General features: G+C 39.9%; 2 protein-coding genes across 3 annotated transcripts; one reads left to right on the top strand and one right to left on the bottom strand.

Moving 5' to 3' along the window:
• Positions 1–45: 45 nt before the first annotated feature.
• On the bottom strand, positions 46–10880 carry LOC134620301 (centrosomal protein of 128 kDa). Of its 2 annotated transcripts, none has more exons than XM_063466380.1 (12): positions 10831–10880; positions 9183–9260; positions 8691–8733; positions 8366–8526; positions 8174–8255; positions 6097–6280; positions 5874–5947; positions 5666–5742; positions 5473–5573; positions 5290–5381; positions 5064–5204; positions 46–2156 (listed from the first exon to the last, which is right to left on the bottom strand). In XM_063466380.1, exons 2-12 carry the CDS (start codon positions 9246–9248, stop codon positions 1984–1986), a joined length of 1194 nt encoding a protein of 397 aa, XP_063322450.1. In that variant the 5' UTR covers positions 9249–9260; positions 10831–10880; the 3' UTR covers positions 46–1983. The 2 variants fall into 2 exon arrangements, with proteins under 2 accessions (XP_063322450.1, XP_063322451.1); XM_063466381.1 differs by lacking the exon at positions 10831–10880 and adding an exon at positions 9705–9994.
• Positions 10881–11148: 268 nt separating this feature from the next.
• On the top strand, positions 11149–15682 carry mmachc (metabolism of cobalamin associated C). Its single transcript, XM_063467105.1, has 5 exons — positions 11149–11241; positions 11576–11773; positions 14248–14400; positions 14495–14671; positions 14978–15682. Exons 1-5 carry the CDS (start codon positions 11152–11154, stop codon positions 15158–15160), a joined length of 801 nt encoding a protein of 266 aa, XP_063323175.1. The 5' UTR covers positions 11149–11151; the 3' UTR covers positions 15161–15682.
• Positions 15683–27153: the final 11471 nt, after the last annotated feature.

The raw sequence follows: 27153 nt of genomic DNA, 5'->3' as shown, positions 1-27153 counted from the left end.
CTTTTCGCTTCAGCACCAAAGAAATCACAATGGAAAACGAGTCTCTTCTTTTAAAACAGACTTTTATTTTTGGAGACAAAACGTAAAACATTTCTTTTACAGATCTTGAATAAATGAATCAGTGCTCTGCTTTACTGCAGCCTAACCGCACAATACTTGGCAAACACCATAAAATGGCAGTAAAAGGGTCTGATTCATCAGCCATTATGTGGACACAATAACAAATAGATGAGTCTTTTCTTCATTAAATGTCTTACACAACAAAATTAACAGCTATACAAAGATAGTGTTACAGTGGATTGTGAAAAATACGCTCTGCTCTGGTTTTTTAGAAGGTATTGTATTGCTCACTACAGACTAATAAGACAATCTGTCTTGTTAGTGAGGTGGACAATGTGTATGTGGTCAGTACTGTTGAAGCCTGAATGCATGCACCCCACTGAATACCTAACCTGGCTGTCAGCTGCCTGCAGCTCTGCACTGTGGTCTGGGATCCTTGATGGGGGGTGTCTGGAAGCTGAAATATTTAACAGCTTGACACGTAGCCTGGCGCAGTGTGATTCATGTCAGACACTGTAGCAATAAAGGGACCTTCAACTGCCTCGCTGAGTTGTGGGTATATGGAGATCGAAGTGGAGACTGACGGGCACCGGCGCCTTGATAATGGTATTGGCTTTTGATTCCTATTTATCTTATCTCACTTCACTCCTACCTCACTTCAGTTACATTACCAGGAACCAAAATCCCATCCCTCATCAGATTCCTTCTGGACTGAAGAGTGCATTATGGCAAGACGAAAAATCCATTAAATATCCATTACAGTTTCACAGAGAAGACTTACAGTTGCTTTTGATACAGAGTCATGACATTCACCAGAACTTTAAACGCAAGAGGGATTGCAGCTCTTCTCACCTGATCTGTCTATAAAGTGATCCAAGTCCCAGTTATAAAATACCAACTTAACTCAATCTGAGTATATCACGGGGCTCTAAGCTTGCAAACCAGTGGTGTGCTCTTCAAATCCAAGTGATTAGTTATGTCTCATTATGCATCCCACTGTCGCTATGGGCAAAGATGCGAGTCCAGCCCAAACCTTAACCACATCAAAGTTTCACCCAACCCCAACAATCTGTAATCATAACAAACCTAAACATAACTATTTTTAATTTTGTCATGCCTAAAGCCAAACTTTGTGGTTTAGCAGACCAATTGCAGCAGTTCTATCCTTAACTCCAGTAGGACCCATAATTTTCTGCCAGTAGCGCGCAACATGCGGGCAGAGGGTGTGGCAACAATTAAAACGTATTCTTTTAGTGCCTCACACTGCAAAATAATGCACCTTACAAATGTGCTTCTATACTGACACAAAGCTCCACAATAATGGGAGAGAAAAAAGGTTTTATATCAAAGGTCATACAAAGAACTATTTAAACAACTGACTGTCACCTCAAGTGGTTCCCAGCATCCTATCAGTCTGCGCATATGGGAACAGAAGATTTTACAATCCTAAACTGTACCTGATAACACTAAATAGACTGAGTGGAGAAAAAAATGCTTTGATGATGAGTACTTTAAACAAACAAACAAGAAGGAGAGAGGGCGATTCAAATGAGACCAGTTTAAAAAAAAATAAAAATAAATTAAATAGCCTCACACTTAGTGATCTGTCCTTAGTCCAACACTTCTGGCACTCTCACAAAAACTGTTAAACTGCATTCAAATAAAGCTCCCCCCCAGAAAAAATCATCATATCCAAGCAGCTCTGTAACAGCAATAGGTAAAATGATCTAATTACTTGTTTTCCTTTATGTACAGTCAATACTCATTTTTGAATTTATCAAGTTTTATCTCACATTTTATGCACCTCATTTAATTTCTCATCACGCTCGGCAATGACGAAGCAAAAACGCTGTCTGCTGTCTTTTTGTTGCTGAATGCTTCCTCAGCCTTCACCTTTTCCAAAAAACTCACAACACATAAAGGTCAAAGCTCATCAAGACTTAGGTCAGATCCCAAATCTGCATTCACATCATCTTCAAGATCATCATCACCATCATTATCATCGTTGTCATCACCATCCACATCTGATCCAGGACCAGCAAAGTCACTCCGCCTGGACTGAATACTCAGACGTGCTCTGGGCTTCTGATGAAGAGCTGGCAGGCATAAGGAGCAAAGAAGAGCGGTTAATTTTGTGTACGCGAGTACCTCATTGCTGTGGTACCATCTGGGATTGGGTTGGAAAAGATTCAAATGTTTTCCCTTAACAACTATGCACTGGCATGAGTGCGTGTGCAAGTGTGTGCGGATACAATCGTCAAATTATCCTGGCTTCGTGGTCCCAAATCACTCTGGGAAACATTTAGAGCAGTGATGGTAATCTCTTCCGGGAACGTCAACCCTCTGTTACAGTAAGTCTCAGGGCGAGCAGTGCATGAGCTCACACAGGCACACAGAGTACTAAATTTCCCAGAGAAATGACCGGCTTTGCAGAGACCGTTGGAGAGGAAATGAAAGCTTTAGTGTTTTTTCTACAGACGGAAGAACACAGAAGGACACCATCCTGCTGACAGTGACATGCTACACTCACTATCACCAGCAAATTATATACTCATGTATATTTTATATCTAATTTCAAGGTTTTTGTTTAATCATGTCACTTTTTAAAACTACTCTGTCTTCTTTTTTGTGCAACTCTTCACTGGTCATAGTTCATGTAAGATGAAGTTACAAAAGGATATGGTTAACTTAGCAAAAAGACTTAATGAGGTGACCACAAGCATTGCTGTATCCAAGTAACACATTTTTCCTTTGACATTAACATGCTTACAGTTATCCTACAGTTATCCTTTGAGAGTAGAAGAACAAGGATATTCTCCAGGACAGACACTGTAGTGGTATTAAGGTTTTCTTTTAACTCTTGGATAGAAACCTAAAAGCATATTTTATTTCCTGACATGTCAATCTATTACTTTAAGTACTTTTCAGGCATGGTCCAACTTCAATTCCAAAAAAGTTGTCACACTGTGTTATATGTAAAGTAAAAGAGATCAATGATTTACAAATCTCATAAACCCATATTTACAATAGAACATAAAAAACATATCACATGTTTAAAATGTTGATATTTTCCGTTAAAAATATTAGCTAATTTTGAATTTGATGGTAGAAATACATGTGAAAAATGTTGGGACACGGGCAGGAAAAAGGGGGGGGGATGTATGGACTAAAAAAGAAATTAGAGGTATATTTTATAACTAGTTAGGTTAACTGGCAACAGGTCAGTATTATTATTATATAAAAGAGCATCTTAGACAGTCAGTTTCTCAGGAGTAAAGATCGGCAAAAAACCCAAAAAACTGTGTCTACAAATTATGAAACAATTTAATATTCCTCAATGTAAAATATCAAAGACTGCCTCATCATCTACAGTACATAATATTATCAACTGATTCACAGAATATAGAGAAATCTCTGTGCGCAAGGAAAAAGGCAGAAAATTAATACTGAAAGTCCATGATCTATGGGCTCTCAGCTGGCACTGAATTAAAATGGGCCATGATACTGTCATGAACTTCCCCATGCCATCCATAAAAACAGGTCAAAGAGAAGAAACCATATCATGTGAACATGATCTAGAAACACTACCCTATTCTCTGGGCCAAAGCTCATTGAAAATGGACTGAGGCAAAATGGAAAATTATAGATTTATAGAAAATTATTCTATAAATCCAAATTTAAAATTCTTTTGGGAAAGGATGGATGCCAGGACCATCTCACTTGTTATCAGTGCTCATGTTGCATCTCTGACTGGTGCATTACTGTCTATGCCACTGGCACTATGCAACATCAATACTCAAAGGTATATACAGGTTTGGAGCATCATGAAAAATACAACAAAGAAGAGCCTGGACTATTATCAGACAAGAACGAGGCAACATTCCTCTCCTCAGTTCCCAGATGTTTATAGACTGTTAGTAAAAGCAGAGGAGACACGATGCCATCAAATTCAAAATGACCCTTTTTTTTCTTAAAATGCTACATTTTCTTAGTTTAACCATTTGATGTTTTCCATGTTTTACTGTGAATAAAACATGGGTTTATAAGATTTGCAAATCATTGCATTCAGTTTTTTCCCCCACATTTTCACACAGTGTCCCAATTTTTTGGGAATTGGGGTCATTTATTGCTGCCTATTAAAGTGTATTTACGAAGTCTTTCAGGTATAGGCTATATTTATGTAATATCCCTTATCGCTTCAGAGCAGACATACACACCACAGCAACAGAGAAAGCAATATTTGCCATATATACAAAAAATTAAGCAAATATATAGTTCAACCATATTTGTGAATTTTTGTGTGTGTCTGCGTGTGTGTGTGTGTGTGGGGGGGGGACTTCTCTTTGGGGAAAATACACCATATATAAATGTATTTGTGAATTAGAAACAGAGTTGCTGACAAAAACTGCATTACGCATGCTACATAAAAAACTGGTGTTTAGGCCAGTGAGGTGGGCAACTCACAAAGATGCACAGTCAAGTGCATTGTCAGTGATTATCTGTTGATATGACTGTGTGCAGTTCAGACTTGTATTGACAATTATACCAAAACAAGGTCCAAACCAGTAAGACTGCAGCTCTGACTTCAACAGATCACATGATTTAGATATGCTGTCAGATCAATGGAAAGGAGTCATGTCTGAACAGGGCTTATTTCACTGTAAGCTAAATTGGCAAAGACTGTAGTGTACTCTCTGCACTGAGTCACACCTACTGGGATGAATAAGACTGAAGGTTGAGCCAGATGTGTGGGGGAGTGGCAGGAGAGGGAATGACTAGTCTCATCTTGTTAAAACCGCCATCAGGTCGTGCACATCTGCTTTCCTGTGTAACGTTTTATGTTGATGTGACAGGTGGTTTAACTGTCAGAACATGTCTTTGGTGCTGTATTTGCACCAAAGGTTGATTTGCAAAAATACTATCATGCGGTATTGCTGTGACTGTAGGTGCACTAGGCCACCGGGCTTGAGTGCATTTTTCATTCCAAAAAGATAAATTCTTACCAGGGTCTTCCAGCCACGAGAGATCATCTGAGCTGATCTCCGCCAGGCTCGGGGTCGGGCTAAGGTCTTCTGAGTCAGAGTCTGCCTCTTCAACTTTAACCACTCTCTTATGGCTGTGAGAGAGTGGGAGTGGTGATGCCCCTAAATCAAACAGCAAAAAAAACCCAAACATGGTTTATTATGCTGTGCATCTGTGTTCAACAGAAACAGAAAGGATGGCACTTACTTGATGTGTGGGCTGAAGGCAGAGGTGATGTTGGTTCACATCCTCGGAGAACGAGACTTCTGACCTCATCCTTCAGTTCTGACACAGTTGATCTGGTGTAAGTGATTTACAGTAACATATGTAATACAAGACAAGAAAAAAAAAAACTAGATACACACAGGCTATACGTGGTCACACATATACCTGATCTGGCGAACCTCTTGCTGCGTGTGAGAATACTGTAAGACTGTCTTTGTCAGATCAGTGTTGTGAATTCTGTAGCTGTCTGTCAGCTCCTCCAGAGTCTGAATAAATCACACAGAGAAAGATTAAGCATCTGAAAGAATCAAAACCACAAACCCACAAGAAAACACTGGCTGTGAGTTACAATGTGTACCTTGCAGCTGTGTTCGTACAGTCTCCTGGTCTCCCTGGCCTGTGCCTGCTGGAGAAACATGTCCTCCTCCTGCCTCCCTGTCAAGGGTAAAAGAAAGAGCAGATGTTCCAAGCAAGATGGTTCTTGCTTTTCCTTTGTAGACCAACAGTGGAAAAGGACATGTGCAGTCTCGCTGAATGAATGCAAGGAATGTGTGTGTGTGACTAACTTAGCCGTGTTTTTAGTTGGTCCAATTCTCTGCGCAGCTGTTCCAGCTCCTCTCGGCGGAGCTTTGAGCTAAAACTGGGAAAAAGAGAAAGTAAATGACACTCACACAACTCTGTAATAGCCATCTCTTATTAAGAGATGTAAACATTTTAATGTCAATTTAGGGTTGGACCTATCATCATTTCAGTCTCCAGTCACCTCCCCCAGCTCCACCCCTAATGCACCTCTCCTCCAGGTTGCCTAGCGACGTGGCTCGGGTGATGTGTCCCCTTAGACTGTTCAGCTCACGTCCAACTTCCCTTCTCCACTGCTCCATCCTTCTCTCTGCTCCTGGGCTTTGTCCTCTCCTCGATTCCTCCCTTTGTCTATCCCTCTCTCTCAACTCCTCACGCAGCCTGTGAACCTCGTCTGGAAAAGAAGATAGATATCTAGGACCAGCTGATTTTTTTTCTACTTTACAGCTCCTTCCATTACCCTTGCGGACAAACCAGAATAATTCATCAATATCTTTAATTATGAATGAATCCATTCTGGCTGAATACACTTAGCAGGTTTTCCAGGCTGTAGAGAGAAAGGATGGATAGTGAGTAGAGAAAATAGAGGCGGGCCAATAACAAATAAAGTTTGCTAGGACTCATCTCTTTCAAGTGGTGCTGTAAGTGCTGATGGCTCACAAAATTGAGACCATATTTTCCTGTAAATCCACTTGCTTCCTGTAGCTGCAAGTATTTAGCTATTGGCTCACTTTTTCTGCATCTCTCCTGAGACAGCTAAGTGAACCTGTTAGTGTAGAGTGGAAGTGGGTCGAACTGTATTTAATGTCAACTAAAAATTTAAGCACCTCCAAGTTTTTTAGGAAAAGCTTGGAGGTTAGGAAAAGCATATTATGCTTTTCCTAATTTCTGTCAGTTATCTAATGTTACAGAAGCTGATGATCATATTAAATGTGGTCAAAATGTCAAATAATGTCACCATGTCTACAAAGTAATCCGCGTGAGTCGCAATCTTAGACTTCAGCTACACCGTCTCAGTGTTGTTGTTGTTTTTTCCAATATGTACATATAGAGAATGTTAAAGAGAACTGACTACATAAACCTCTGCAGGGATGTTGCTGTGCAAGTAAGAACTGTTTGCTGCAAATCTTCAATTACTAGCAGTGTCAAGTGCCTACTAAACCACAAAAAGGAAGCACAACCTGAGAGGCGGTTTTAACAGGTAAAGGGAGACAATAACAGGAAGCTGGAGGGGAAACTACCATGCAGCAACATCAAAGATATGTGTGGGAGAATGAACACCATGACTGGCTTCAAGAGGAAGGGTAGCCAGCCTCCAGGACATAGCATATGAGTTTAACCTGTTTTATAACTGGTTTGAACTTGGCACTCTGCAACTTCTGCCGGTCCAGCATCTCCAGCACCATCCTCACTAAGCACACTACAGCTGCAGCACCTTCTACACCAGCTTCTCCTCAGCTGTTCTTTACAGTGAATGAGGTGAAAGCAGAGAGGAGGAGGCTGCACTCTAGGAAAGCAGCTGGGGTAAGTCCCAGGCTATTTAAAGACTGTATCTCAGATGGCAGCGCCTCTGCACATCATCTTCAACCTTAGTTCAGAAGAGTTCCAACCGTCCTGTGCCAGTGCTCAAGGCAAGGCAGCTGACCGTGATCAACAACTACAGACCATTTACCCCCACTTCCCATATCATGAAGACAATGCAGAGGCTACTCTTTCCCTTTCTGACACCACAAGTCCAGCATGCACTGGAGCCTTTATAGTTTGGATAACAGGGTAACACTAGACTTATTTTTTTTGGACAAGCCTGGTGGCAACATGCGGTTTATCTTTTCTTATTTTTCTAGCGTGTTTAAAACTCTTCAACCTCAGATTTTGAGAAACAAGCTTGAGGAGGTGAGGTGGATTCTACCTTCACCTCGTGGATACATAACTAATTAATGAGCCAACCACAGTTTGTTAAACTGGATATACGGATATATCCAGTGGCTATATGAACATAAATGCCTTAGCGTAGGTAAAAACGATAAAATTCAAGGATTGTTTGTACTGTAATCTGAAGCTCATCACATGTAATGTATAAATGGAGAAGAGCAACACAAAAACTGTGTGGTAACAACTAATTTACATTAAAATGCTACATGCTCTGGGCGCATTGTTTGTGACCTGACACCTCAGTTTGGATGATGACTCTCAACACTTCTGAATCTGGTAACAGTTCATTTCTTGTAGTTGACAAAGTGGAGTGAGATGTGTTTATGAGAAAGTAATATGACACAGTAACGGTTACCTTGAAGCACCTGAATGTGACATTGCTGAGAGTGCTTCTCCCTTTCCAAATCATGGAGCCTCTGGGTGAGGGAATCAATCGCCTTTGAAAGATTTTGGGAAGAGAAAATGAGTCACTGCTCAAATCAAACAATCTGTTAAATACCATAAATATATTGCTATTTAGTTCTCAGTGTTAAACAAATAAACACACCTGGCTCTGTATCTGGAGCTGTGACTGGACAGAAGCCAAGTCTGCCCACTGCACACCAGGACTGAAAGTTGGGGAAGTCTGTCGGAGAAGTGGTGCTCGAGGAGGAAGAGCAGGGGGGTCTGAATCTGAATCACAACCTCTCTCACGCACTGGAAACAAATCTGAAAAGGAAGAGTGGAAATCACTTAGATGGTTCAAACAACTGTTGCGACTACAGTATTTAGTTAACTCTGAAAGAAAGGAAGTCAACTTAACATAAACAATGACAAGTTAAGGGTAATTTCCCCTTTTAGTCATATTAAGAAATTTAAAATGCTACGCTCACCTTCGCCTCCTTTGAAGAATTTCCCCGTTGGCGTCAACCTCTCCTGTTAGAGACAGAAGTTTTTTTTTACATTCAAAGGGTACTTCCCAAAGTCTTCTATCTACACTGTCTTAATTTAAATCACTGTTTAACTTTAATAGAGCACTGCTGCCATCTACAGATCGCTATGGGAACTGATCTTAAGGGATCAGAGAAGGTTCTCCTGTGGTCAACGCCAGAGGTTATCAAACAATAGGGTGCAGACAAGCGTGTGAAAAATATAAAATAAAATGACGTTTTTAACAAGTTTTGCGGATGCTACTGTGCTTTGATATGCACCTTTATTTATGTAAATATCAACACCGAGCCTTTTTTTATTGTCAGCGATTGATGAACGTTGTGTGATGTGAACTTTGTTTTGGCTTCACAGAAGTACTGTTCAGAGTGATGCAGAAAAAAACCTGCCTCAGTATGAATCAACACGTACAAATAAAAGTATTTAAATGTACTCACCCTCATCTTTGCAACACTGCCATCTGCTACAGACAGAATAGAGCTCAGCTGATTGTCCCAGTTCATGTCTCATTAGAACTAGAAAGAGAATTCAAAAAGGGAAGTTGTCAAATTCAAATATTCATTATTATTGTCGCTTAACTGATTATTGATCCACGAGGAGCATCATCTGACACGAAGCTTTCTGCCCTGACATAGGTTAAAGCTAGATCAAAAACCACTAGACCACAATGACACAACCTTAGACACGTGTTATTCCTGGTAGGTGAGGTATCAGCTGAGTTAAGAGCTTACACTTTGAGGGAGATTAAATTACAGCAGCCCTGTGCATTTGCACGTTTTTAGTTACAGTGATCAGCTGCCTCACAGGAAAATGTAACATGGGATGTCACGATATGACAGCGTATTAGCTCATTTTCAGATTAAAAAGAGAGCAGGAGTTTTCCAAACAGGCCTGTTGGGGATGACTACAAACGTAAACACAACTGGTTCACATGCAGTTAAAATAAAAAGTCTTATTACCTGACTTAGCTGAAGTTTGTGCATTTTCCTAATATTTCTGGCTACTTTATAGATAAAAAAAAAAATTCTAAGGGGATGATCATCAACATCAAAAAGGCCAGATGAGTGGATTTGGGCATCTGACAAGGATGCCTCCTAACTGAGGTGTTTTGGTCATGTTCACCAGGAGGAGGCCCCAGCACACAAACACTCTGGTGTCCCCCTATACATGCCGGATGAGGTGGGCAGAGAGAGGGGTTTGGGCTTCTCTTCGAATCCTGTCAATGGGACTCAGACCCAGAAAAGTGGCAGAAAATGGATGGATGGATGGATGGAGAGACAAATAAAAAAATTTAATTACATTTTCCTACGCTAATTATTGTTAATAATTCATGAGAAAGAAAATGGATATTCTCTCGTAGTAAAGCAGTAGATATGAGAGTATACATCAGAGAATTGAGGAAATAAGTCACTTTCATTTCTGGAAAAACACGAAAAATGTGCAATTATCTTTTTTTTTTGTTGTTGTTTTTCAGTCCATGAATCACAAGTCCGACACATTCAATTAACCTTTCTGCACCTGGGACCATAGGTGATCAGGAGATGCCACAAATGTCCTTATGACAAAATGATGAATCCGGGATTCAATTTCAGGTATTTCATTACTGATACAGTGCTAATTATAATTACAGGGGTTGCACACAGGTTAATCAACGTCGTTCCCCCTATATTATGTTTCGCTCACGCCACCGTTTGTAGGTCGATAAAGTAATGGGCCTATTAAACTGATCTGCAGGTCCGCTAGGAACTATAGAGCATATCGCTGTCCGGCTGCTAGGAACAGAAGCTTGAAAGAGAAGCTCTGGGCAGAGCAAGCATTTCCTAACATAGACAAAATGCACAGCACACAAAAATGTTGAGACACATCAACTGGTAAAGGCCAAGTTTCACAGTTAATACCGCTAACGTTAGACGTTAGCCGTGATTTGCGACATTTTTTTTCTCTCGGGTTTTTATTTGTGTAGGCAGGAATTTTTTTTTCGACTCTAAAACAGTAAATAGAGTTAACTTTATTGTTTCTAATGCTGTCTCTGAAACATTATTAAGAAAATAAGTATATTTTCCTACCGCTAATCGAGATACTCACAGAAAACCTTCCGACTCCACTTTTAAATCCAGGAGCCCATAACAATAACGTGATTACGTATGACGTAAGGCACATGCCTTCTGGGTTTTGTAGTCAAAAGGTCCGTAATTATTTTTAGCCTCAAAATTACAGAGATATCCTCGATGTACACTCACTTAGTAAAATACACTGTATTCTAAACGTATTCTAGTTAGCAAAAAACAAACAAACAAACAAAAAACAGTTCAAATATACCCCGAAGCAATGATTTTTCATCGAGGACGTTGATTGGCCAAAGAACACCATGTCCCACAATGCAAAGCTCAATGTTGACACGCAACAATGGCGGCTTCCAATGTAAGCATGGAAAGTGTAAGAGGACTGTTAAACGACAGTTTAACACATCTGGGATTTGAAGTGTACCCGTTAAAGGTATAATGAATTGCATAGTTTTATATTGAAAAGTCTGAAAAAATCATTCTGACCGTAGAAATATTTCTTTTATATGTCCCAGTTAAATCTTTACGTTTAAATATTAATTGTTAAACATGCTACAACAAGTAAAAATAATGATAGGTGGTTGAATACTGCATGTTTACTGACGTATTACTGGTTCTTGCCTTTAAGGGAATGTGCGTGGATCATTTTTTTCTGTTCTTTTATCTCTTACTCGGAATTAAAATTTTCCAGCCAAATCTGATGATTTGTGATGGAGTAGCCTGCACATGTTTGGTTCTTACGCCCTAACATGTCCCTCTGTTTGCAGATTGGCTGGTACAACTCTGTGCTACCTCCCACCCTGCACCTGTCGTATCCAGATGACACCCTGGCTGTGGTGGTGCTCAGCACTCCCGCCATGTTTGAAGAGGCCTTTCTGCCTTTCCTCGAGCAGAGGTGCTACCAGGGGCTTAATGACCCCATAGACCAGTGTGTTAGACAATGCATCACCTCTGCTGTCTCTCAGGTGAGGATGGAGGAGTGGTGACCAGGGTTATTTTAGTTAAACTAATTAAAAAGTAAAACAAAATTTCGAAAATGTAGTAATAATAATAGTAACATATATAAATATACAGGAAATATTTTTAGTTTTAGTCATTTTTTTTTTATTAATGAGCCAACATGAGAAGCCACTGAGGTCTGTACTACAATGCAGGATCTTGGCTTATCCAGGTAATTTTAGGGTTAACTCTTACCAGGGTAAATGGTGACATATACCATAGGTCTAACTCCTTTGAAGCTGATTATGTTTCAAATTAGAGATCAACAGGGGTAAAATTACCACCTACTGATCAATCAGTTGACTGGAAAATGGCACTTCTGGAAGATCCCTCAGGCTGTTGGCGGGTCTGAAGCTTTTCAGTAGCGTCTACACTCATACCACTGATTTGTCTGCAGCTGCCAGCACACTTATCCATGTCTGTGATTTGTCAGATGCTGGCAGGACCACTCCTTTCATGTGAACATGCTCGTAGCTGGATTGATAAACCCTGAGTTAATTTTTGAGTTGATAAGCAGCTTCGTGCGACCGCTCAGTCTGATTGCCACTGTTAGGTTAAGTGGGTCCAGACAACGGAAAGATACCCTGGGTATGCTGAACTTTCTTTGTAGTGTAGAGCCTAGATGCACATGTGTATTGAAAACAGGACGTCTATGTTTGCGTAGTTGTGTTCCAAAATCATACTGTTTTTAAATCTTTCTCCTTCCCCCTGAAAAATGCCACTCATTTCTGAATAAAGGAAAACCTAAAAGTAGCACTGAAACTGATCAAAAATTAAACTAAAACTAAGGTGAATACACTAAAAATGGTTAAAAATACTTGGCTATAATAACGGTGGTAGTGATTGCAAAAATCAGTTTCAGTGGTTCACTTCATTTAATTTCAATCTCCAGTTCATTCACTGTTAATGACCTAATTATAATTCTTCTCAAATGCCTGCATTCTTTTGTCCATATTCATTTTCACTATGACTGACTTTTTCCAGCATCCTAAGGCCTGTATTACAAAGTGAGTTCAACTTACAGTGTACCTCAATGGGTATTTCCACTGGGAAAATACAAAGGCTTTAAATGCTATTGAAAAACTTTAGACTCTCCTACTCCCCATACACAGAAGTCTCAGGTGTCTTCCAAGAATGGTAATGCTATTTTCCTGAGATCTGATTGGTCAGTAGGCGGTAATTTTATACCTATTGATTTTGATTTGAATCTGGGGTTAACCCTAAAGTTACCTGGCTAAGATGAAATCCTGCCTTGGAGTGCAGGTTTCTGCTGAAGGCCAGTCTGGTATAGGGCTGCTATTTTGAGACAGTATTCAAATTCTAGACACTTATTTAGCCACATGTATTCCTTCTTTTTGACATTTTTTAGCTTGGCTAATGTAATTAGCTTTTCTTTAATTATCAAAGAGCCTTTGCAGAAGTGCTGGCTTCTGAAAACGAGGCTCTCTATGCAGTTATGTTATTTCCAATATTTCTAATTAACTTCACGTTGGATTAAATGAAAAAATAAAAATACTCACATACTAAACGTCTAAGTCACTCCTTCATTTTTGTTGTTTCTCATTAAATTCTTCTATATGTTCAGTCACAGTTCATTTCCAGGCAGTCATTGAAGTCACTTAGCTTAGACTGGCTGTACTTGACATGAAAAGTCACGTGTTTGATGAGCCCACTGGATTATTGAACAAGGCTGTGCAGTCAGGGTAATACCTATAAATCTAAAGAGCTGTCATCCACTGAAAAAAAAACAAACTTTTTTTCAGTGCTGAATCAAGCTTCAATACTATGATCTGTCTCTGCACTGTGTTTACTAAAAACTGGTGTGACTTTTTTTGTTTTGTTTTGCACGACTGAACAATTTATTAGACCACCTGTCATAAAAACAAGAAAACAAAATATTTTAGAAATCTCTCAAAAACCTGTTTAAATTAAAAATTTCATTGTTATTTATTAGACAAATAACAAGCTCAAAGTCAGAAATGAATCATAACATTAATGGTAACATTCAGTGACCAAAACATAATTTTTCATTTTATTCAAAATAACCATAATTTAGCATCTTATTCAAAAATGTATAACAAGAATAGTTATATTTTAGAATTGAAAATATAATTTTGATTAAGGCGCTTGTGCATACTGGTATATCAACTGTTATGGAAATATAAAAAAATATTTTGGTAATAACCAGTGCTGCTAATTCAGGGCACTTGTAACATAAACCTTACATTGCATGAGTGAGCTTACAGTTTGTGTGTGCATACAGTTTAAACACAGTGTAAAGGTTACTGGAAGCCTATAGCATATGAAACTTTATGGGAAAGCCTCTGACAGTCTCACAGCATCATCATGCTGGCTAACTCTATTTAGATTGCAACTGTAATCGTATTCATGAACTTTTTCTCACGTTTAAACATATTTCTTACTTGATCCTGCCCTGCAGTGTTTTCCAGGAGAGAAGGTGGATGTGAGGTACGACTATGAGCTACTGCCCAGCAGGAAGCCCAAGTTCTTGGCCCAGACTGCAGCTCACGTATCGGGAGCAGCTTTTTACTACCAAAAGGCTGATGTGACGGAGCAGCCCTGGGCTGAAAAAGTAATCGCATTCTTGTTCGCTCCCTTGGTACATTTTTGAAAGGCAGTCTTTACCTTTCTTGTGTGCTGTGATCCTTTGATCCTTTTGCTTTCAGAAAATGTTTGGAGTGTGTGTGCATCCGCGGTTTGGGGGCTGGTTTGCCATCCGAGCTCTGTTGGTGTTTGGAGATGTCACGGTGGGCTCGGAGCTGGTGCAGCCTGTTCCTCCTGACTGTGTGCCATCCAGAGAGGGCAGGATAAAGCTGCTAGAGGCTTTTAACTTTCACTGGCAGGTAACATCTTTTAGTCATAAAACCTGCGTCACACACAAACTGTAGATAGACACCAACAACTGTTTTGTGCTCTGTGATGGAGGTTTTGTTCTCTGAGAAGATTTGTCTGCGCTGTAGGGGTGATGTGGAAAAGGACCCATGTTGTTGTCCTGTTTCCTATTTCATGACGATAAAAACTGACAAATTTGACGAATTTCATATCATTGGTTAGTTTTTAAAGCTGCATTTTAGTTTTCCAATCTTTGGAAAGTTTCAGTATGTCAGATTAATGTATAACTGAATTTTCCCACCATTCTGCCTCATCAGGATTGGAGCTACCGAAACATTATCAGTCCAATCCAGACCTACTCTCAGAAACAGAGGGACTACTTCTCCACCCCTCCTGCCCAGCGTTTGGCTCTGCTCAGGGCTTGGGGCTATCTGCCAAGTGACAATAATCAACCTGAACCCACCTCGGACACACAGGGTCAAGAAATTGGACATGGGTGAATTGTGGAAGCACCGCCTGTCCTTTCTGAATTCAAACCTCTGCTGTATCTAGAACTTAAATTAAGTCTTGGTTGAACACCTTTTTAATCAAACAGCTTCTTATTGAGACCAAAGCTGGGATTTTAATGTAAGCTTGGCTTTTTGGTGAAAGCTGCTTTTTCAGGGTTGAATATGTGTTTGATTCTTTGTTTTGTTTTTTTCTTAAAAGTTTAACACTACTGAAAATATCAGTAACATATCAGCTTCCTCTACGTCTTGTATTATTAGGTAATAGCTGATATTATTGAGTGGATGTTTGCTGAGTAGTATTCTGTTCAGGAAAGCAGAATTTACAGTCTGATGTGCTTTTGCAAAGTAATGCACTTTAGTTTTTGTTGTGTCCTGTCGGAAAATAGAGAATGTGTGTATCCAAGTAGCAACAGGAAGGTTTTGCTTCTCATTTTCAATGACTCAAGTTCAAAATTGAGTTAAGCCATGTGTCATCAGCATGTTTAATCTGCATGCAAGTGCCTTGATTAAAAAAAGAACACTATTGTTTTTCTGTATAATGTTTTTATTTGATTTAACAGTGAAGCAATAAAAGTTGAGACTAAATAGCAACATCACTTTAGTCTGTTTGTGAGCAGAATGACTCAAAAATTTATAGTTGCTTGAATATTACTTTTTTTTGTCCAGAGATGAGACTTAACCCAACAAACTGAGAAATATCTGAAGGATTCTTTAACAATGCTAGTTCTTGTGTTATGTCTTGTTCTATGGACTTTGTATGTTCTTTTCATGCTTGCATGGATTCCCTGTGGATACTAAAGCCTCCTCTCACAGTCCAAAGAGATGCATGGGGTTAGTGTAATGGAACTCTAAACTGGCCCTAGGTGTGAATGTGAGCGTGAATGGTTGTCTGTCTCTGTTTTAGCCCTGTGACAAACTGGTGATGTCAGCTGGGATAGTCACCAGCCTCACACGACCCTGAATTCTGAATTGCATAAGCAGAAGACAACGTATTGGTGATATATGACAATATATTCCTTCTGGATCCAAGAAGGATGTAAACATGTATATATGCCATCCATGCATGCAGTCTTTGTGCAGGGCTTTGAGAAAAATATTGATCGCATCTGTAATTTTTTCCAGAACAGTGTACTTGTTACAGGAGTGTGTTTCTTTAATAACCAGAACAATCAGTCATTGTTTGAATTATTTGAAGTTTATAGTTCAAACTGAATGAACCTACCTGCAGAAAATCAACGCTGAATATTGCAGCACAAAGTCAGAAATTATTATTTTGTTAAAACAAAAACAAAAAAAAAAGTCCATCCTGTCATCTGTCTCCAGTATTCATTCCCTCCATTGTTTTGTCCTTGTCTCTAGTTTACCTGACACTCAGCTGATGCATTATAGATGTGAGCAGCCATTGCCCGCCTGCCTGGTGACAGACTGACTACTTTTAACTGTGACTAACCTCAGTGACGTTGAGTCAGCACCCAGCATGCTACTGTGATCCCGAGAATTCTCAGTTTGTCAGGTTTATCTGCTCCTGTCTGTTTATTTTTAAGAGGAATGAGTACAACAGGATATAATGTGCACTGAGGGGTTAACTGCATCAGTACGGGTTCAGTCCAGGTCACATTTGCACTTGCACCTCTAGGTGTCGCTGTTGTCGTGAGGCTGAGGGTTTGCGCTGCTGTTTCTGAAGCATCTGCAAATGTTCAGCACTTCATAAAGTCAAGTACTGACTGCAGATAACCTGCCTCAGATTATGAAGTATACATTTGCACACAGCTCAGTGAATCTCAGACAACTCTTTGACTCTTAGTTAAACGGCTGTACTCTCTGCTATGTTTTACTTTCAATTTTGGTGACTTTTTACTCCACTGAGCCATCTATTGCTTAATTTCCTCTTTAATGCTCAATCCAACACCCCATCTCTGACTCCTTTACTATCCTTTGCTCTTATTGCCTCCCTCTCCTCACCCCTTTCTCCCGCCCGTGCTATTCTGTCTATCTGTGTACTGAATCAGCATTTCAGAGCAGTATGCCGCAGGCCTGCAGAGAGCCAGACCATGGAGTTAATTATACTCCCACAGATACTCCATCTCTCCTCTTTCCCCCACCACTGTTACTCCGTCCCATCCCACCTCACTCTCCCCTTTTCTTGCTTTCTCTGTGTCATTTTTTCAGGAGGGGTCTTCCTTTCTCAGCCCAACATACTGTGAGCTTCTAACATTTCATTTTCTGAATTCTGAATTTGATCTAGAAGATAAGTTACTGTTAAAGTCAGTGAAGCAAAGTTATGTAACTTAAGTTTGGCTGTGCTGAAATGAGGCACATTCTGCATGCTACATTTGCAGATGCAGATGTTTAGCACGGGTGATATATTTGGCACAAATCTACACACCAAGAACTGAAGCAAGTACAGAAATCATTAGCAGAATGATGCTTTTCTAGCTTTTTTTGTCTTCTTTCCTTCCATCTTTGGTTAGTTCTGAACACCAATAGTCATTCTGATGAGGTGCAGGGGTCATTTTCTTTGTGAAAAAAAATGGGAGAAGCCAATTCTCGGGTTTCTGAGTCCTTAGAGGTGAGTAGTATGCCTCACCTCTCTGCAGCTGGCAAAACACTAATATCTGGAGAAGAGCATGTCTGAAATGAAGCAAAAAGACAAGCAAGCGTTATGTAGGGAGATACTCCTGATGATCAAGCTCTCCCTTCGCGTCTGTTCAGTATCCTGCAGGAAAGCACATTGCAGATCCTGTTGGCAGGCAGAACTGCAGGCAGAACTGCACCAGCAGGTTCTCATGCTTCCAGTGTTTTTGCAGAACTACATAGGCAGTTTTTGGACTTTCACTGAGTTTAACAGATTTGATTGTTGGAAACAGTAAAATGGTTAAAAAAAACAACCTTTTTATGATTCACAACAACACGCACAAAAGCCATCAACAAGAACATGAAGCACCCAGATTCTCAGATCTGTCATAGTTTTCTAAATAGTTCAAAAATAAAATAGGTTCTGAATATATCTGCAAGGAGGAATGATGCTAAAAGTATACTGGATGCTGCTCCTCTAAAATCCAAAGATGGAAAACAACTCTGGGCTGTAATTTAATGTGTTTGCTGCACAAATTATCTGAATCTCAGATAGTTTTGGGCAGAGATGAAAAAGAGGAGGAAAAATGAGTGGTGTTTCATGAGTTGTGGATCAGTGAAGCAGTGTTATCCGCCCACAGACATAAGCTAACAAGAGGAGAGGGGAAAGGCCAGCAGAGTACCAGCAACAGAGGAGGAACTGAAAGCCGAGTGGGGGGAGGAAAGGACCGGCATCTAGAGAATTTAGTGGAATTTTGAATTTAATGTTTATTATGCTATTCTGAAACTGAGATAGAAAAGGGAGAATTTAACACTGAACATTTAAATAACCGAGGTTGAAGTTTATGAGAAAAGGGGAGTATCCTAATTATAACTCTTCTCCATTTCCTGCACATCCCATATTTGCTTATTCTGACGAAATAGTCTCACTTTATTCCTCAAAGGGTCTGCCTCTCTTTAAACCACGCTGCCTCGGTGTGTATCTGTGTGTTTTAGGAGGTTTTAAATTTTTAAAACCGCCTCCTTATCACTTTCTTGGCTTAGCATAATTAACTAGTCTTTTGCATCAGAATTCTCCCTGCAGCCAATTGGTTATTTAGCTGTGCCTGTGCAGTCCAATGGTTGTGGACAGGGAGTGGTCAGCAGGCGAAGAAGGGAATACTGAGAGAGAAAGCGAGTGGAGGTGGGTAAGTGGAGAACTGCCCAATTGTCTTATCAGACACCACCTGCGATAGACTAGAAATCCACCCTCTTTACACAACAACAAAAAAATAAGCACAAGTACTATTTAAAACATCAATAAATCAGGTGCATTGCATCATTAGCAAACCTGCTCATTTCCCCCAGCTGTAAAAGTGCAGTGAACATGTCAATGTGTACATTTAGTTTGTCAGAAAGGGAGAATTTGGCTGATCTGTCTGTGTGCAAACTCTTCATTTGTGCTAAATGCCATCGGGTTGCTTACATATGTACTTAAGTATTGCCATCATTTATTTTTATGTAAATCCAAGTATATGCAAACTTAAAAAAAACAACAACAACAACTAAGATTTATTGAATGTGAGGCTAAAGATATTACAACAGCAATGTTTCTGTTTCTTTTGGACAACAACATAACAACGTTCACCTGACACCGCATCATCTCCACAATAACCGAGCCATCACGCAACAGGGTGGCAGGCAGACAGCAGAGGATTAGCTCGAGCTAAGACTCCCCTTACATAATCCACATTTTTAGATTAACTTCATTTCCTTGAGACAGTGATATATTTCAGCCTTTGAACCATAAAAGAGGAATGCAGCCTCACAAAAAAAAGAAGCAAAAAACAAAACGGAGGGTGGTTGTCATTTACAACATAAAATACTCTCCTGTGTCTACTGAGATGTAACGTTTATGCTGTTGTGGAGTACACACAGCAGTGCTTCAGTTCTGGGAGTAAAAGAGGCCTTTATAAATCTTGGATGAAGCCGCTTTGGTTACTAGCAACAGTTATGGAAAAAAACCTGGAGATAAAATTTAGTGGCACAGGAGCACAGATAAAATAGAAAGACTCAGTAATGTCTGTTATGCTTCAGCCCAAAAACAGCTATCGTGAGCCATCAGCATGAACTGCTGCTCATACCAGATCGAGTCTGCAGCAAAAACCCTAAATGTGTTTTTAAATGAGAGAAAGAAATGAAAGCATCTTATTGGTTATGGATTTGACATTTACAGAATGAGGAGCGAGCTATTATTTATTCTCCTTGTCTTATAGTTCTGCTTTAAGGTCAGAGTCGGGGCTTTTATAAACTCTTCATATCAAGCCAGCGAAGATGAAGTCAAAGCCATTATTTCCTATTTTCCTTATATGGAGATGACCTGCTGAAACTCAAACCGATCATCAGAATGGGGAAGAAATGTAATTAAAGTGACTTTGAATGTGACATGGTTGGTGGAAAATGGCACCAAACCAGGAGAAAGGTGTATGAAAATCCAAATAATACTTCACGTCCATGAACAACAGCAGTGATTGATTCCTCTTTTGTGGTGAGGAAAGTTATACTGCACCCATTTTTTACCCCTCAACCATAAATATCTGATGCTGTTGTCATCCCACTGGGCGGGTGGGAGGGCAGGGTGGACACCCAAATTTGTGAATGCAATAATTCGGGAACAAGACAATGTAGGATTTTGAAATTCATACTATAGGTGCATCTACTGGAAATCTCAGATGAGTTCAAATCCTGGTGACCTCAACCTCAAGGTCAAGATCAGAGGTCAAGTTTTCTGAAGGAAGAAGTAGGATTTTTTCCATATACACGTCTACTAGGAGTCTGAGGAGTGGCGCTGGCAACCACCAGTACTTTTTCGATTGGTGGTGGGGAGTGTTCTCGCTCCTTTCTCCTTGCTTACTATTGTTTGATTGCAGTGAGCTCCATGCTTCATATGCTTGGTCTGCTGCTCTCTACTAATGCTCTCATGCACATATGTGTGTATCAGCTAATTTATAGCCATGCATTAAGCATTACATCACAGCTGCTGATGAACTCTAAATCTGCCACGTATGAGAGAGGCCTCTTAATGCATTTCTCTGAAACACAAGGAGAAACAATTACATCATTCACCTCAGGTTTGCCTTTCACTTTTCCTCTTCTTCTGTTCTCTCTTTCTACATGCGTGAAGGATTTTTTGAAGGAAGTACAATTGTAGAGAAAATAGTTTGATCATCTTTCTGCGATGTCCTCCTGTGTCCTCGCAGTTTGTCGTATTGGATGGCACTGGAGAAAAATTAAGCTTATTCATAATTATCATTAACTGTTTTGAATTGGCAGGGGAAACATTTTTCTAGTTTTAAAGTGTACGTAATAGACTTTTGGCACAGTACTTGACCTAAAATGTATTATGCCAGTCACCTGTAAACAAAAAGAACAGCCTGTGTGGAGTTTGACTGTGCACAAGTGTTTTAACCTAGAAGTAAAACTTGATAAACCACAGAAATATTGTCCTAAAGCATTAGGTGGTACAATCACATGTTTATATTTATATTTAACATCCACTTTGCTAAATCTGGCGTTTTGCATTCGACGTGATATATGGGAATTAGGAGTATGCGTATGCGTATGTGCCTGTGCATTGTGATTTATTTTTATGTAAATGAGCTCCATCCTAAAGCAGCATTGCTTCTGCACTGTATGGCTGTAATCCAGCATAATTAAATTGATTTTCATGCACATGCACAAAGCAAAATACGTCATAAATCCCCATAAATGAAGTAAGTGCAGCTCCTGTTCAGTTTTTGTCCTTAAAGTCAGAACAGGGCTGATGTGGAGCTTCTGGGGATTGGTGACTTAGTCTGATTAGTTGTGTGGTGTCAGTAAGCCAATGATCACCTCTAAGTAAAATATCCCCTGTAATGGAGATGTTCGCTGGTCAAATCTCATTCAAGCCAAATGCTTAAATATTCACAGGCTGATGTGGAACTTCATCTGCACCCACTGAGAAGGCAAGAAGAGGCTGCAGGCTTTGCTTTCAAGCCCTTGAGTACTCAGCGCACCTGTCGTTCGCCATTCAGCGTCAATAAGTGTAATGGGAGAACAGCTGAATTCATTAGGCTCAGATTGACCTGCTATGACGAGCAATTTAGTTTCAAACACAGTTAGGCACCTGCGGGAGAGAGGAAATTAGCAATTTAAATAGGGACGATTATAGGCCAGGCCACTGTGTGCGTGTATGTCCTTGTGTGTAGCCAGACACACAGGCATCTCCACTCTACTCACTCACTTGAGTAACACATCGTCGAGGTTTATACCATCTGAAATATTGACACAGCATAATGCTCTCCTCCCACGCCTCAATGCACTTTTTATAAATAGAGTGCCTGTGCTGAACGCAGCTGGAGAGCACTTCTGAGAGTGCTTGAATCTGACACAACACAGAGAAACCACTCTGCACTACTCCTACATTTAGCTGGCAGGCCTTACAAAGTAGTTACCAGTTTGAGCATTTAAATTACAGATGGCTTTGATGTGAAAGTTACAGAAAATCAGTTTTAGAGTTATGGATACAGTGTCAGCTTATGCTAGAGTTTGTACAAGATGCTTACTTGATCATTTAGTAACTTGATTTTTTTAAGCCTCTTGTTGGGTGGGTTGTCTAGTGGATTTTATTAAACTATTTCTAGCAATGTTAGTGGAGGGACTGGAAGTGATTATACTGTATTTGTACAGAGTGACCATTTAAATCACTTCATGGAAACACTCATACACAGTTAATTCAGTTTGGGGATCTCCCGTCAACATGCAAACCAGAAAATCATCAGATTGGACCATGACCTTCAGATGAGAGGACAATGGTTCAGATATTCCCTGTTAGATAAATTGCCATAAGATTTTGTACACACATTCATGGTTTCCAGAAGATAAATTCTATATTCTTCAGTTATCTCTTGACTTTTCCTCCACACATGATGGCCAGCGCACGTGAACTCAGGACTTTCTTACAGCCAAGAAAGCGCTAATCACTGCGTGACCAAGAGAGAATGATCATGTTTTACACGTTGGAAATGTTTTGAGATGTTTAAAGTGTAAAATTAACCACACTGACTAAATTTTTTGTTACTATTACAATATTAGCTGTGTTTTTAGTCTCTTTCAGCAGTCTAATGCACCCTGCCACAAATAACAAATGATTCAGGAATAACTGAGGAGCACAAGAACGAGTTCGAGGTGCTGACTCGGACTCCATATTCCCCATTTCTCAGTCCAATCGAACATATGTGGACGAACAAGACCAGTCCATGGAGACCACGCTTTGTCCATGCTTTGACGAATCAGGGCTGTTTTGGCAGAAAAAGGGGGAACTTCTTTTGCTCATAATGTTATACAGCTGATCGGTGTATATTATGTATCAGTTATAAATCGTCATCTGCCACTAAATTCAAGCATTTAAGTGCAATTGTAACTGGGAATTAAAATGATCGATGCATTAATCTAATTTAAGGTGGTAAAGTACACTTTACTAAGATATTTTGCCAGATTTTCTTAAATTATTTTCTCCTTTGTGACAAAGTTATGACAACTAATGATGCATCAAGGGGGCAGCGTCTACTGTATGCCTCCAGGCAAAAGGGGGACCACCTGCCAGCACAGTATTAGGCAGGTCGTCATAATCTTATACCTGATTAATGAATATTTACCGTCAACTCGTTTTTTTGTTGTATTTTTTTGTGGTTATTTTTTATTTTTATTTGTTGTTGGTTTTTTAATTTCCTTTGGTGTGTGTGCTGAACAGTAGGTGGGTGGAGAATATAAGAATACAGTAGATGTAACTTACACTACAATTCACTCCAGCATGCAAATGCTTTCCACTGCGAAGGCACTCACTGTGCTAAATCCATTAGCACTGTTGCCTGCAGTCACGAGTTATCTCTCTCATCGCAGATGAACTCATCTCCTTTTCTGTAAAAAGGCCAACAAGCCAAGTTTAACATGACTTAAAATAAATAACAGGAGTTTTGTTCATGTCTCCCCCTTGTAGGGAGAGATTCTTATACTTACCTGTGGTAAAAAGTATTGGACCATCTATATAATACAGCTATGGGAGCTTAAATTGCACCCCTTTCTAAATCCATAGGCATTAATACGCAGATGGTTTCCCCTTTGCAGCTATAACCACTTCTACTCTCCTATGAATACTTTCTGCAAGATTTTGGAGTGTGTCTCTTGGAAGTTTGGCCGTTCACCCAGAAGAGCATTTGTGAGGTTAGACGCTGATGTTGGATGAGAGGATCTGGTTTGAAATCTGTTCTAGTTTGTGTCAGGGTTCTGTGCAGGCTGGTCAAGTTCTTCCACACTAAACTCATCCAACCATTCCTTTATGAACCTTGCGTTGTGCACCAGGGCACAGTCAGAAACAAAAAAAGGGCCTTTCTCAAACTGTTCCAACAAATTTGGAAGCACAGAATTATCCAAATTGTCTTGGTAAAGGCAGGCATAAAGATTGATTTTGCAGTGTTGGCTCAGAGCAACCCCATACCTCAGGCTTTACAGCTGGCACACTGGAACCAAGCAGGCCCTATTCTCCTGCCATTCACCAAACACAAACTTGTCTATCAGACTGGCAGAGAGAGAAGCATAATTCATCACTCCACAGAACAGGTTTCCTCTGATCCAGAGTCCAGTGGCTGCATGTTTTGCACCACTTTATCCGATATGTTGTGCTTGGAAATGTAAAGCTTACATGCAGCCGTTCAGCCATGGACATGCATGCCATGGAACTCGAGGCTCACAGTTTTTGCTCTGATGTTATTGCCAGATGTTTGGAGCTCTGCAGTTAGTGAGTCAGCAGAGCGTTGGTACTATGTGCCTCAGCACTCAGCGACCCCTCTCTGTGACTTTCATCTGCCACTTTGTAGCTGAGTTGTTATGCTTCCACTTTGCAATAATACCACTTACGGTTGAACATTACATTTCTAGTAGGGAAGAAATTTGAATTTGCTTGTGAAGCTGTTGGGTTTCTAGTGAAGTTCATTGCCAAAAAACTCCAAACATACTTTAGATTCAGACTGGCTGAGTCAGGCTTGTCGAAAGATATAAGCATCTGCTCTCTCTCTCTCTCTCTTGCTCTCTCTCACATGCATGCACACATACACACAATCATGTATCCATGACTTCAGATGGCACTGATTTGAAATTCATCCTTTAGAGGTTTATTCTGACCTTTACCATACTATCATACTTGGCTAACCTTAACCTTGTCATAATTTTAATATGTGCCTTTAGGCCTAAAATTGAATCATTTACATTACGGAGGCATGTGTCCATGTGATTATGTAGATGGTTTTAGGTTCACAAAACAGAAACACACACAGAGCGAGAGGAAGAGAGAGCGAGTTCATATATTGGATCAATAGAAAGGCATCTTTCAGAAAAGAGGGAGGCTCATGTGGATGGCAGGAAATGCAGAGTTGCATCGCCTCTTTTTTCTTCTTCTTCTCTTCCTTTTCTTGCATCTTCTGTTCTGCTCTCCTGTATTGATCCATAAAGGGCTGTTTTTAGCTGCAGCCTCCAGTATGATATTTGACCCTCCTTTTTTTTTTTTTCCCCCTTTAATTTTTTTTCCAGGTTCATTAGATCACTTTATATCTTGTTTTTGGGTCACAGGATTTTTACCCCTAGGTCTGATCACTTGATCATGATTGAAGTGAATGTTTTTCTCTGTGTTTTAAGTAGGTATTAACTCCTTCACATTAATCACAGTAAATAAAGGCGGATTTGCAAATAATGAAATAATCCATATCTTCTTGGGTGTTTCTTGAATTGTGTCATCTTTCTGGGGAACGAAGGTGCGTCTTTAGGGAGGTTGTTAGCAGTAAGCATGTTCAAGGTGGTTAGTTGTGGGCGTACTCTTTGTTCTCCTGGGAAGCGATAAACATTGCAGTCAAACTCATCAACACACCACTTGGACTTGGACAGAAGGGGAAATTGGGTTGGAGTAAAAGTACTGAGTTCATGACGGTATTCCCTTGATACCAGAAAACTGCTGGTTAATGAGAAAACTTTACATTAGGAGTGTTGCGCTGGTGTTTCAGCCGTTCTTTGCTGACAGATATGCAAGAGCTTGGACTAACAGCGCTGTGTTTGTCCATCTCACTCTTACCTTCTGAGCTCCAGCGTGCAGTTTCATTTGAGTGGGCTTCTACTTGGCTATTTTCAGTGTCTCCTGGGAGGAGTCGGACTACCCCTCTACCTGGAACAGGATCAAGAGGCTATCCATCACACAAGCCCAGCTACTAAACCAGCCTTCGCAAAGTGCTAAGCCAGCAGTTTCTGAGAAAAGGGCATGTAAGAATCTGTCTTTTATTTGTGTTTTGGCAAAAATGCAAGGTAAGCATAAATGCTTTACATTCCCTGAGGTTAAACAGCTTACCCCTGTTGGGTATTTCTTTTCGTGCAGACCCACTCAATGATGAAAAATACAAAGTGGACACACTCAGCTAGTGTGCTTGAGATGCTTATACTTTTACTTGATTTTGGATTTTTTTTCCCATTATTGTTCAAGTCATTTCCTGTTTTATTCTGTAGTTGTAAGCCTTCCTACACTTCAGGTAATAGTTTCTGAGGCTTTGGTGCTGTTTCCAGCTCCCATCACTGTGTTGAGAGAACACAGTTCAGACTTGCACATGTGCCGACCTCAATATTTGAAACTTATCATGCCATGTGTAATATGAGCATATACCATTGTAATTGTATATACACACACACACCAACTACTTTGGTAGTGTGGGTACATCTGCTTAAAAACACACCAGGCGGACTCACCAAAATTAAACAAAAGAAAAGGAAAAAAAACTGCCTGGTCTGAAGGATCTCAATTTCTGTGGCAATATTCAGATAGTAAGGCCAGAATTTGGTGTAAACAACATGAAAAAATGGAGTCATCATGCCTTGTATCAGCCATTCAGGCCACTGGCGCTGTTATAATATTCTGGAGGATATTTTCTTGGCAAAACATTCATGTCAATCCAATACATTACTAATATGTTAACTGAAAATTCCCAGTTACTCCGATTGTCTGAATCTTTCTATGTGTGCTCAGTATATTTAAAAAATGTTTTAATGTTTAGAATTATTAAATATCATTAGATTAAATAAATTCACAGTCAGTTCACACTGCCCAAGCACGTCTCATGCTAAATAGGAAGTCTTATTGTTATGGCTGAGCAACTGGTGTGTTTGAGGAGCAGACCCAAAAGCAGACGCACAGGAAACAAAACTGAAGTGTAACAAAAAGCGAGATGTTTATTTAGGCTGATAGCAAAACATAGGAAACAAAAGGACTTAAGGAACTAAGTCAAAGACCAAAAGCTAAACCAAACTGTGAACAGTTAGAGCTAGACATGAAAACTATGACAAAAGTATGAACATGAACA

This window comes from Pelmatolapia mariae, linkage group LG23, assembly GCF_036321145.2.
Source record: "Pelmatolapia mariae isolate MD_Pm_ZW linkage group LG23, Pm_UMD_F_2, whole genome shotgun sequence".
NCBI classification, from domain to species: domain Eukaryota; kingdom Metazoa; phylum Chordata; class Actinopteri; order Cichliformes; family Cichlidae; genus Pelmatolapia; species Pelmatolapia mariae.
The sequence above is the reverse complement of the archived record's forward strand: the minus strand, read 5'-3'. Positions and strand labels throughout refer to the sequence as shown.